At 42.6% G+C, this 12,997-nt stretch overlaps 1 protein-coding gene across 12 annotated transcripts in view; it reads right to left on the bottom strand.

Annotated features, from left to right (window-relative positions):
- The window catches only part of MYCBP2 (MYC binding protein 2), a 409,657-nt gene that overhangs the window by 226,881 nt on the left and 169,779 nt on the right, over positions 1-12,997 (bottom strand). For all 12 annotated transcript variants that reach the window (XM_074962231.1, XM_074962238.1, XM_074962204.1 and 9 more), the window contains 2 exons: positions 6,345-6,479; positions 6,175-6,258 (listed from right to left, as the gene is read on the bottom strand). In XM_074962231.1, coding sequence (XP_074818332.1) covers positions 6,175-6,258; positions 6,345-6,479 — 219 coding nt within the window. The remainder of the gene's footprint in view (positions 1-6,174; positions 6,259-6,344; positions 6,480-12,997) is intronic.

Here is a 12,997-nt window from a genome sequence, read left to right on the forward strand (position 1 = left end):
GCTGGGAACCACTTCCAAAGAGACCCCCCCCCCAAGGTAAGCACGACCCAGAGCCCTCACCCCCTCTCGTGCCCCAACCTCCAGCCCCACCCAAACTCCTCCTGCTGCTGGGGGTGTATGTGGCCTGAGACTGCCCCAGAAGCCACACCAGCGGCTGCAGAAGTCATGGAGTCCATGATTTCCAGACACTTCCGGGACATTTTCTGCTCTGAGGATGGAAGAGTCAGCAAGCAGCCCCACAGCTCTCAGCCACTTCTGGCAACGGGCCCCCAGCAGCTCCTAGCCGCCAGGCAGCAGGGGGACCCCAGAGCTGTGGGTAGTGGACCCTCCTCCATACTCATTTGTCATGGATGTTTTTAGGAAAAATCACAGACAGGTCATGGGCTTCCGTGAATTTTTTATTGCTCATGATGCGTCTGTGATTTTTACTAAAAATAGCTGTGACGAAATCTGAGCTTTACTAATGAGTTTTTCTGTTTTCATTATTGCAAGTTTTCCTTCTGGCATTGAGAACACAGAAAAATACAGGACAAGGCACATGACCTCAGGAGAAACGTCCAAAGATTTGCTTAATTCAGGATCCTTTTATGGTGAAACAGAATTAAGATGCAGAAATAGAGGGAACTATGGATTGGCAGGTACGCTCCTATGAAACCCAAATTACAGGCAGAATAATGTTGTCCCGTTCTCCAGCAGAGTGCATTTGATAATCCAGATTCAAGACTACTGAGACGCAGGCCCAAAGTAGTGTCACACAAAAGGAAGGCAGGAAACGAACACACACACAGAGAAATTATGACTTAGGAAAGAAGTACCATCTGCAGGCCTTTGTGTTTCAAGGCTGAAGACTTGGACATCTAGATGGTAATCCCTCACAAAGGTGAAATAGTGAGGATTAGGTGGCAGGTTTGCAGAACTTTGATTCTGATCTGCTTATATATTAATTATACTTCTAGCAGGTCATCCAAATTATTGCATTTATGGAAGGGAGCCCTCCTAGACAGGAAATTCTCAGAGTCTGTGAAATAAAGAACACAGAGCTTTTTTGTACTGAGGCACAGTCATATTAAGACTACATCTTCACTGAAGTGAAAAGGGAAACTCATCCCGGAGAAAATAAGGAAAAGATTGTCAAGGCTATTATACTTAAGTGAGATTCCAGGTTGGAAGGTAAGCCTTGACATGGGATTTAAGATTAGAAATGGCTTTTAAGAAATGGAAAATATGAGTGTGCCTCACAAGAGGACCCTGTCTCCCAGCAAATCCCAAAGTGAAGACTTGTCCTTTAATTTCAATGACCTAAAGACCCTTTCCTTAAACTGTAAAGCACTGTTTTTCAGAATATTTGGAGAAGATTAAATTATTTGCGCAAGTGAGGAAAAATGCACGTTCCTAGTGCTTCCTTTTCAGTTTCAGGTTTGTACCAGAAAGCCCAGTGAAGCATGTCCAAGGAGAGTGATATTTTCACTTGTGGGATGGAGATCTATCTAAAGAGGCCTCAAGAAAATGGCTTCTTGGTCAAGATGGGCAAATTAGAACCAGCATGTGGTAGTCCTTCACGGACTTCCTGAAAACACAAGGAGTCATAGAAAGAAAAAGGTGTATATATAAGAAAGCAATTTTCCATGCTTGACTGGAAAACAGGATAAGAACTTCTGAAGTTTTGACAGGAGGGAAAGTCAAAGAAATGCTGTTGAGAAGTGGTATTTGATGGCTCACCCAGTCTACAAAAAAGTGTTTTAGCCCCTACTATTTACCTGAATCAAAGTTATGGGATTCTACATCGAAAATTATTTACAATGGCCTTGGCTTCCCCTCCTTCCCTGACCATGCTGGCAATGTATAGCCATCCAGTTGTCTAACCCTGATCACGATGGAAAGCAAGGAAAAAGAAAATGGCAAATTTAAAGTTCAATGGCTTTGGGGTCTAAAGGGCTGATTTGCTGACATGGTCAAGACGACGAAATTTAAGTCCAACGGGGGGACAATCACAGCAGCTATCAATCCAAAAACTGTTTCCCATAGAGCCCTGTCTTTAGCAAGATGCAGAGATGATGTTTCAAAGGCAACTGTTCTTAGTCATCCAATAGGACCCGTGCTTCCATGCTGATGGAACAATGATAAGAATAGACAGAGCTGAATTTTGGCATCAGCTAGAAGCTTTCAAGCTTTAAGAGCACGCAACAAAGAAACCAGTGTATATCAGAGATGCCATGGCTGTCATACAAATGATGGCTCTGAGACAAATTCCACACATTTGACGAATTGGCTCCTGAGTACTTAATGTAGGTTCCAAAAGGATTTGACAAAGCTAATTCTGTAATTGAAGTCTGACTGATATGACAACAATAACTCTGTGAAAAGTGCAGAAAGACAGCACCAGACAGGATCTAAAGTTGGATGGAAGAAATACCAGGTGATTGGTGGATTTCCTATGTCTTCGCTGAAAAGTTTCTAAATGTGGCACCCAACAAGCAGTCACTTGTAAAATTCCGCTGTGAATGTATGGTTCATAATGCACCTGAGAGTGCAGAACCACACCCAGCACAAACATTCCTCCTAGCTGGAGGCTTTTTCAATGGTGAAGTAGCAAAGTCCATCATCAGTAGAGGTGTTGAAGCCCAAGACTTGTACAGCATTCAAGAGGCAGCGAACACAAGGATGTTTCTGCATGCTGTATGTGCCAACATGGCTCTTGGGTCTCTTGGTATCAAATCTACAGTAATTAGATCAGATGGTACAGATGTTTTGATCCTTGCTGTTCACTACCTTCCAAAAATGGAATATACTGACAACCTGGATTGAAACAAGCACCATTACTAGCACAACTGAAACGCGTCACTTCATAACCTGGGCATGCAATGTATAATACACTCACTTCTGACTTCTGCAACATACACAACAACAGGATGTGACTCTGTCATCCCTATTTGGTATTGGGAAAAATCTGTGTTTAACATTGTCAAAATAAAAGGAGCTTACTTCTTCAGAGATCCTGCCAAATTGGTAGAGAGTGATGGATAAGCTGCAATTTCTGAGACAAGGAAGTTGGTAGCCGTGCTGTATGACCAGAGCAATTAAGAAAAGGAGACCCATAGACATCTGACTTGATTACACCTCAATCTAGCCATCGAAAAGAGCAAGTTACTGGCCAAACTCCCCCCATGTGAAGATAGTTTTGAAGAGCATATCAGCAAACAAAGATTTGGATGTCTTTGCACATAGGTAAACCAGATATTGGATCATCCTTGCAATATGGATGGAAAAATGTGGATGATGAATTCTTCAAGGGCCCAGTGATACCTTAGCTTCAAGATCCCCTTTGTACCTGGACCCTTAAGGACAATCAAGTGTGCCTGTAGTCACAACAATCCTCCCTGCACAGAACTGTGTACATGTTAAGACAATGAAGACTCTGGTAACCCATGCACTCTCGACAGAATACATAAAAATGATGAACAAGAGGATAATGATATTGACTAGAAATGTCACCTTCATTTCAATGATACCTGTACAAATTCATTATTAGATTTTGGTTTACTCTTTAGATTGTTATGATGCTTTGAGGTCACAAAGAAATCCAATTTTATGTCTTGAAATAATACAGTCATTAAACTAACAGAAACGAATGCAAATATTTTAACATGTTATGCTGTCGTTTATGTCCATTTCTATGGTAAAAGCACCACTTGACATTTCCACATCACATCTCACCCTCATTGAAAACAAAGTAAGTTTAGTAATGATATGCATGTGTGCAGAGAGGGTACATATGTCAACCCAATCAGTGGTGTGCCCCATATCCATATTACTGTACTTTAAAAAGTTGCTTTAAAAGTGCCTAAGCACCAGGACAGGTGCTTTTTTATTTCTGTACTGTAAAGCAAAATATAGAATTAATTGACATTGGAAATACAACTGTCAATTCTACTCTCTTGAAATAGCCTACAGGTATCCATCTGAATCTGAAACGGTCTCTCTTGAAACTACGCTGGAAATTTCTCTTTCCTGTAAGGACAGAGAGCAAGCTTCTCCAGTCTTGGCTTTCAGCCTTGATATTTTGTTGCTGTTGTTTTAGGCTTCCTAGACTTTTTTTTTTTTTTTTTTTTTTTTTAAAGGTAGATCAATGTGTCTGAGGCTTAGCCTTCAACTTTTAGCCTCAGAAGAGAGAGAGTATCTGAATTGGGGGTGCGGAGGGGGTGAGTGGGGGGGGGGGAAGGAGTAAGTTTATTGAATGAATGGAATGAAATGGAAAAAAGCTGGGAAAGAGATGCAAGGCTTTCTGAAAGAGGAGATAAGCAGGAAAACAACAGGTTAACAAAAGCTCTCCTGACTGGCAAGTTTACTTAATGGAGCATTTCATGTAGCATTTCAAAGAGATAGTATTGGAGTAAGAAAATATGCAGAGGAGTAGACTGAGGACTCTGAGGAGTCTCACAACAAGAGGGACGGGAGATCTGGGGTCCCTTGAGTTTGAGAAAGGGGTCTTGGAAACCTCCAAGGCTACGTGAAGGGCTGGGCCTCAAAAGAGAAAGCCCAAAATTATGCAATTAGGAAGAGAAGAAAATATAACACAGGGAACACTTAAGAGAATATCAAAGAAACAAAATTATTCAGAGCTGCCTCAATATCTTTTTACAGGTTGACAGCCCTTCCCAACACTGTGAATCTAGAGTGGCAGCTGACCTCAGGGAATATATTACATCCTAAGAAAGTTAAACAAATGGAAAATTCTCTTTTGCAGAGGACAGTGCAGTGCATCGCTGATGAGACTAATTTAAAAAAAACTGTCTTTACTTCAGCGATATCTTTGTGAATTGCAAACTTTTCACTAGTTGCTAGTCTTAAATGAACTATCTGAACATATATGTAAACTGAATCGGTCACATTCATTTGACCTTTCAGAGAATGAGAGAGAGACTGGAATCAAAGTAAAACAGTAGGCAAGATTCACACAGCCACAAGAACCCTAAGGGTACTTCTACAGTATGACTTATGTCGTTCAGGGGTGTGAACAAACCTCCTCACAAGAAACACAAGTTATGCCAACATAAGTGATAGTGTGCACAGCGCTATGATGGCAGGAGAGCTTCTCCTGCCGATAGCTTCTGCCATTAGCGGAGGTGGTTTTATTATGCCAATGGAAGACCTCTCTCCCATCGGCATAGAGCGTCTTCTCTAGATGCCCTGCAGCAGTGCAGCTGCGTCAGTGCAGTTGCACTGCTGTACATGTAGACATGCCCTAAGCAAGATTTTGTAGCCCATATTTCATTTTTTTATCCCTACCACACTTTAAGGTGTCAATTCACTCACACCAAGGAAATCCCCAAGTAACACTCTGATCTTAGCTAACGTTGTATGCGCAAAGTGAAAAGCAACATTCGATAAAACTCCCAATTAAGCAATATTTTCTGTCATGCATATTTACTGTTTGTTCAGTGGTAGCACTTAGAGGAACCAGTCTGAAAGACACTGAAAAAAAATCCAGAGTGGTTTACTGTTTGTGAGAGTGGGCTTTACTAACAACTCGTCATCTACTGGCCTTGGAATGTGTGCCAAGAAATCCAAGGCTCTCAGAATCAAATGCAAAGTTTTATGATTGGGGCCTAAAATACTTACAGCTGAAGCTGTGAACCATAGAACAAAATGGTGGTAATACAATACAATGATAATAATGATAATGGTGATAATACAATACAAAAATACATAGTCAAGGCCTGTATAAGCACCATTTGAGTATTTTGTCTAAGAAGCACTGCAGTATGAAATTCTGTATGGTAGTTTTTGAGAAACAGCCTACAGCAATGAGCCAGCCAAATCATTTAGGACCTTCAATCTGTCACAAAAATGAACTATTTTTGGGATAAAACACCAGTATTCACAAAACTAGCAGCTAAACTAAGGATGAAATATTGCAAATATTTTAATTCAAAATCTCAATACTAACACACCACAACCAGATGGAAATAAACTTTTGGTATGACACATACCCTTCTTTGTATCTTTTCAGCTATAACTTAATTTTCCCACAAGTTTTCAAACAACAGTTTTCTAACCCAGTAAAATAGCCCTATCATGCACGGTAGGCTTATCTTTACAGTACTTCTGTTCCAAAAAAACAAGAAAAAAAAGAACGATTCCACAACCTGACCCAAAAATGGATGAAAATATTACCTGTATAGTAACTGAGGGATCTGTCCTGCATTAACATCTGTACCATTATTTGATTTCTTGGAACTCTTAAACTGGAAAACAACGCTGAAAGAAAAAAAAACAACTTTCATTCAAGTAATATTAGATACTCTATTTCATACAAATATATGAGAGAGACAAAAATAACTTACCCATCATCTGTTGTAATAGAGGCCTGTCCGTGAGATCCACAATCACTGCTTGGGCCTGACACTCGTGCCCAGGCTACATACCACCAGCCAGCTTGCAAGAGAACTGGTTCATCAAACATCATTGCGTATTTTTCTCTGAGAGAAGCAAAGTTTAAAGAAAAAAAAGTCTGAATTAATTTGCAAATTAAATTGTATGAAATTCATCAACTAGCCTGAAAAAAGAATCCACAGTAAATATCCTAAACCCAAATGAACCAGAAGGATGATGACAATATGAAATATCTACCTATTTCCACTCTCAAGTTTACACTACTTTGCATCATGCTGGCAGTGTGTGGAGTGTGGCTGTTTTGTTTCATTTGTTTTTTTTTCAGAAAGCCAGGACATCCAGTGATCCACTAAACTAAACTTGAAATTGTTCTTAAAACATAGCAGACTACAGATCAACTACAGATTTAAAATGCTGGCTAGGCTAATGAATGCAGTTAGTTTAACAAAACACAGAATATTAACATTTGCAGTAATGCGTAGTAAATAACCTGGTCAACACAAATTTTTACTACAGCTTTACAGCATTTCAGGGGAACAGGTCTTTTTATAAAGAATTTCAGGATATTACACAAATTCTAAGGAATATGTTAATATAAATATACTCACATGAAAGGAAATAAGAACTTTACATGGAAGGGTGTCAAAATACACAAATAGAGAATACACAGAAAATATGTACAAAGTAAAATCCTGAAATTCTTTGTAAAGGAAGACCTGTTTCCCTGAAATGATTTCACATTGATTCTGATGATGGGATTAATAGTGAATACAGTGAACTTCACTAGGACTAGGATTTCACCAATAACTAATTAATTTTTTTAAAGTCATCTTTCAACCTTAAAAAATAACCTTAGAAATGTGAACTGAATGTAGCCCTGCTGCTGTGACAGGTGGCAAGAGAGAAGCTGATACAAATTTGGGCCTGTAAGAGGACCTTTTTTCACTCTACCTCAGTTCAGCACGTGAGTGAGTGAAGAACTCCTGCAATGACACCTGTAGAATCCTTTGAATCCTCCTACCTTATGCATATACTGACTGAGGAATGATGATCAGCAGTTCCTCCAGGCGTCCCACTCTCCTGGACCAAGACATGGTTGTTCTTCATCTCCTGGCTAGCTGAGGCCAGATCCAGAGTATTTTGGCTATGTGAAGCTTGGCAGTGGTACTGCTCTAAAGCTGCCAACTGCACTCACCCAGTTCTGCAAGTCCACTCTCCAGGCACAGAGAGAAGAGAAGATATCTGGCTCCTTACTTGGCCCCTCCACAGATAAAGGAGAGGGACAGAACCCCCAGTCCCTCCACAATCTAGGGGATGGATGCAACGTTGCAAATGAAGCAGAGGTGAAACACCTGCTATGAAAGGAAGAACTGAGACCTGACTGGGGAAAGACACAAAGGAGCAACCATGTACTATGCGGTGGCCCAACAATGTGCAAAGAGTTGAGACAGCTACACAACTTTAAAGAGACATGACTGTATGGGAACAGTTTAGTGGAGCTGTGAAGAGAACTGATGAATTGGGTGAGGGGAAAGAGACGGAAAACCGAACTGATAAATCTGATGATGGGGTTAATAGTGAGTGAATGAAGTTATGACTGAGTTGGGAATATTTTGGAATCAGTTCACGAACTGGTGATTGAGCTGGGACTGACTAAAGACAGCAGGTTGAAAATGAATGGGGATGAGCCAGAGTACATGTGAATTAGTCATGAGGGTATGAAGTAATGAATGAATGGCAGGTTAGTGTAGCTGTCTGATGTGAATGAGAAACAGGTGTGACATATGCATATCTCCAAGAGGTATGGTCCCTATCTATATACTTTACGTGGGTATGCATGAGTGCCATGCGCCCACGTCCAGAAATTCTAACAAGCAATGTACTTTCGCCCTCACATGTACAGTCGTTCTCCTAGTGCTCCAGCCTAAGAGCTGAAGAAGCAGTGTGGGTCGATGCCTCTCCAGTTCCTCCTCTTACCACAAATCCAATAGGATCTGAAGCAGAGGGAAATGAATATGGGTAGTGGAATACTAGTAGGGACGACACATCTCGACTAGTTACTGTAAGGTAAGCAACCTCAATTTCTTCAAGTGCAGGTCCCTCTGTGTATGCAACCCTTCAGACTGGACGTGGGTGCAAGGATGTTGTCAACAAAGATGTTGGAAGTACTGCTGTTCCCACTGCAGCATTGGCAGCAGAGGCCTAACTAGTATGTGTAGTAGAAAGAGAGAGCCTGAAGCATGGGCCTGGTGCAAGGCCTGAGGCCTGAACTTAAGTCAGCATAAGTTATGCTATGAGCAACCGTCAGCCCCTGTCAAAAGCAGGTGCTTTCCTGCAAGCCAGTGTCCAGTACACGAACTCGGCACCAGTATTGTTAGCATTGCTAAAACACAATGAATATGTAAACACATTCCAGCAGGGCAGCACAAGAACACACTAACCAAGCACACGATAAAATAGTTTGACAAAAGTGATGAATAGGGATATTTTATCTGAAACATCAAGAGAAAAGTACAAGGGGAGGTAAACAAGTAAGATGATATGTAAATTGCTTATCCCAGATTGTTTGTTTCAGTCTATAAATGTTCGGATACCTTGCTTTAACTCTTCATCTGGCGTGGGGGCAATCCCGCCACTGACTGAGCTGGTCCACTGTCACAGGCATACATGTGTTAGTGTACCTGTAACCACTGAAATAATCTAACACAACTGGGATACCAGAAAACTCTGAGGAAGACTGTGCCCAGGTAGAGAAACATTTCAGTTTAGCTCCATAGCAACTACTGGTTGAATCTTTCCTATTTTTTTTTTTTTTATTAAGAATGGCTTGGACAGCTGTCGAGCAAGAGTATTCTAGATCTGATGTCCATTCAAACACCAAACCATGAAGTGAACTGGATCTCGATTGGGATGTCAGATTTTGATGCCTTCCTGAGTAAAGATATCTGGGAAGGGACGGCTCCTGATACGAGGACTGACTGACATTCCCAGAAGTGTCATTCCTTGGGAATGAAAATGGCCTGGACCAGTTGGGTTCAAGGAGAACGACTCTGACCTTGTCTTGAAGGACCTCTCTCAAGACCTGTGGTAGCAGGGGAGTGGGCAGAAATGCATATCTGAATTGGTCTGTTGTCTATTACAGCAGGAAAACATTGCCCTGAGAGTCATGGCTCATAGCTGCTCTGGAACAATAGAGAAGCAGTTTCTTCTTTGTTTTGGGTGTGAAGAAATCCCACTGAGGTGCTCCCCACTGACCGAATATCTCGCTCCGGACAGAGCTGTGTATTTCCCACTCGTGGTCCGCAGAAATGTGTCTGCTCAGGTTGTCTGCTGCAGAATTTTGAATACCTGGAAGGTACGTGGCTTAGGTAGTGACGTGGTTTCTGATGCACCAATTCCAAAGCCTGAGTGCTTCTATGCAGAGGTGAAGGGTGTAGTTAGATGAAGCTAATATAAAGCAAAGTTAAGTTCTGAGCAAAAGGCAGGCCCTGTTCACAGAAGCTGGCAAAATCTTGACCATTACTTTAGTTGCAGGTCTTAGGCCTCATACCGGGCCTCTGATACAAGGGTTTATGTTTCAGCGCCTCATCTAACTACAAAGGGATCTTGCTCTACCTCGCTTGTTAATATAAAAAGCCTTGTTCTGACATTACTTGGACATGGAGAGAATGAATGAAAGGGAGAAGAACCCTACGTGCCACACAGACCGCTCTCAGTTCCAGCAAGTTGATGTACTGTCTGGCCTTCTGTGGAGTCAGGTACCTTGTACAGTGTAGTTATTCAGGTGAGCCCTCCAACCTTGGAGGGATGTGTATGGTAGCACTGCGTGTGCGAGTGCTGAAGAGGATGCCTATTCTCAATTGATCCGGGTTCGATTACCAAGTAAGAGAGGCAATGACCCTGGTGGGAACAACAGTCACTCTGGTGCTCATGTGGTCCTTGTCTGGTGAGATAGATAGAAGCCAGGCCTGTAGGCATTGTAGATGAAGCCTGGCGAATGGTGTCTCAAGTACGTGAGATCATGTGACTCGAGAGAAAGGCACACTGACCATAGTCTTTGACGGATAATCCGTGCTATTAGATTTCTCATTAAAACTGAAATCTTTCTGTGGGGAGGAAAGCTCTTGCTGAAAGGGAATCCAGCGTAGCTCTGGAGGTTAAAATGGACTTCTATTTGTTCACACAGACACCCATGGCTGCTAGAAGATGGAGTGGGAACAAAGTCACTGATCTGTCCCCATGGCGGAACAACCTACTAGGATCCAGTTGTCCAATTAGAAGAAAACTGTAACTTTGACATCTGATCTGGGCTGCCACCACAGAGAAAACTTTAGCGAATACTCTGGGTGCTTTTGCCAATCCAAAAAGAAGGGCTTCAACTGGAGATGTTCCTGACCTACCATGAACTAAAAGAACTTTCTGGGGGACAGATGACTATCTACATGAAAACAGGTGTCCTTCATATTGAGAGCCACAAACCATATTCCCTCCTGTAGGAATACTGATATTAGTGTAACCATCCTGAATTTCAACTTTTGAATAAAGATGTTGCATTTATGAAGGTCCCAAATGGGTCTCCATCCTGTGTCTTTTGGGGGGGGGGGGGGATTAAGAAACAAGGGGAATAAAAGCCTCTCCCCATGATTCTGAGATGGCACTCCGTCTATTGCCCTTCGTTGGAAGAGAGTCTGCCTCTTGTTGAAGAATCTCTTCATGAAAGTCGTCCCCGAAGAGGAGCCGGGAAGGAAGTTTGTGGGGAAGGGCAGGAGAGAAATTTAATGGCATAACCTTGATAGATAATTTCTAAAACCGAACTGTCTGTGGCGATAGGGTCCTAATTGTGGGGAAAAAAGTGAGAGGTGGCCCCCAAAGGTAAGCGGGGAAGAAATGGGTGTCATCGGTAATGGCTGGCAGTTCTCAACAGAAGCATCAAAAAGAGTCCTGGGCAGGTGGCTAGGAATGGGTAACGTCATGGCATCAGAGGAAACTGAAAATTGAGACCTCTGACTTCTCTGTCATTTATGAGGAGGCTCAACTGGACACTGAAGACAGAATGTTTGTGGAGGAGGCAGCCTGGTTCATACATCTGCCTGTGTTTTTTTCTCTTCAGGGTCAGAGTACAAATTCCCAGGGAGTAGAGTCTTTCAATGAATGTAAGGCCTCATCCATCTTCTTGTTAAACAAATCTGACTCGTCAAAAGGTAGGTCACCATACGGTGTTCTGGAGCTCTGTGGGGAACCCTGAAGAGTAAAGCCAAGACTTATGCTTCATAACTATGCCAGTGGCTATACTTCTAGATGATGTATCCGCTGCATACAGAGTAGCTTGTAAGGATATTTTTTCCACTGACTTGGCTTCCTTGATGAAGGATTGAAACTGAACTCTACCCTCAGGGGAATCATGTCCTTAAAGTCCACCAGCCTGGAGTAACTGTTAAAATTGTATTTCGCTAATGAGGCCTGAAAGGTAGCAATACAGAATTGGGGGCTTGCAGAGGAAAAAAAACACCCTCTCTTCCCAAAAGGTCCAACCTCTTTGAGCCCTTGTCAGCTGGGGTGGTCTTCTGATGTTGTGACCTTGGTCTCTTCTTGAAGAATCCCATGCACTGCTACAGACAAGGGACTGAGCGGCTAGGCAACAGTTCTGCAGAAAGGACCTAGGGGTTACAGTGGACGAGAAGCTGGATATGAGTCAACAGTGTGCCCTTGTTGCCAAGAAGGCCAATGGCATTTTGGGATGTACACGTAGGGGCACTGCCAACAGATAGAGGGATGTGATCATTCCCCTCTATTCGACATTGGTGAGGCCTCATCTGGAGTACTGTGTCCAGTTTTGGGACCCACACTACAAGAAGGATGTGGAAAAATTGGAAAGAGTCCAGCAGAGGGCAACAAAAATGATTGGACTGGAACACATGACTTATGAGGAGAGGCTGAGGGACCTGGGATTGTTTAGTCTGCAGAAGAGAAGAATGAGGGGGGATTTGATAGCTGCTTTCAACTACCTGAAAGGGGGTTCCAAAGAGGATGGATCTAGACTGTTCTCAGTGGTAGCAGATGACAGAACAAGGAGTAATGGTCTCAAAGTGCAGTGTGGGAGGTTTAGGTTGGATATTAGGAAAAACTTTTTCACTAGGAGGGTTGTGAAATACTGGAATGCGTTACTTAGGAAGGTGGTGGAATCTCCTTCCTTAGAAGTTATAAAGGTCAAGCTTTACAAAGCCCTGGTTGGGATGATTTAGTTGGGGATTGGTCCTGCTTTGAGCAGGGGGTTGGACTAGATGACCTCCTGAGCTCCCTTCCAACCCTGATATTCTATGATTCTATGCCTGCTTATACCATCAAGGCTGGCTCCAGGATGGCCTCAGTAACAGGGCACACATAGGCTGCAAAGTTGGAGTTGGAGGTCCTGAACCTCCTCTCATGGGAATCTCAGGTTCACTGGCTATCCTCTGCAGCAGCTCCTAGTACTGTCTATGGAAGAGTGGTGGAGACAGTGAGGATAGAGTAACTGCTTCATCCAAAAACGAGGATCAGATTCCAGTCAGTATCTGCGGACTTGGATCAACATCTTCCATCTCGTACTCTGACAGATGCTAAGCAG

Source organism: Natator depressus, chromosome 1, assembly GCF_965152275.1.
Source record: "Natator depressus isolate rNatDep1 chromosome 1, rNatDep2.hap1, whole genome shotgun sequence".
In the NCBI taxonomy this organism is placed as follows: Eukaryota; Metazoa; Chordata; order Testudines; family Cheloniidae; genus Natator; species Natator depressus.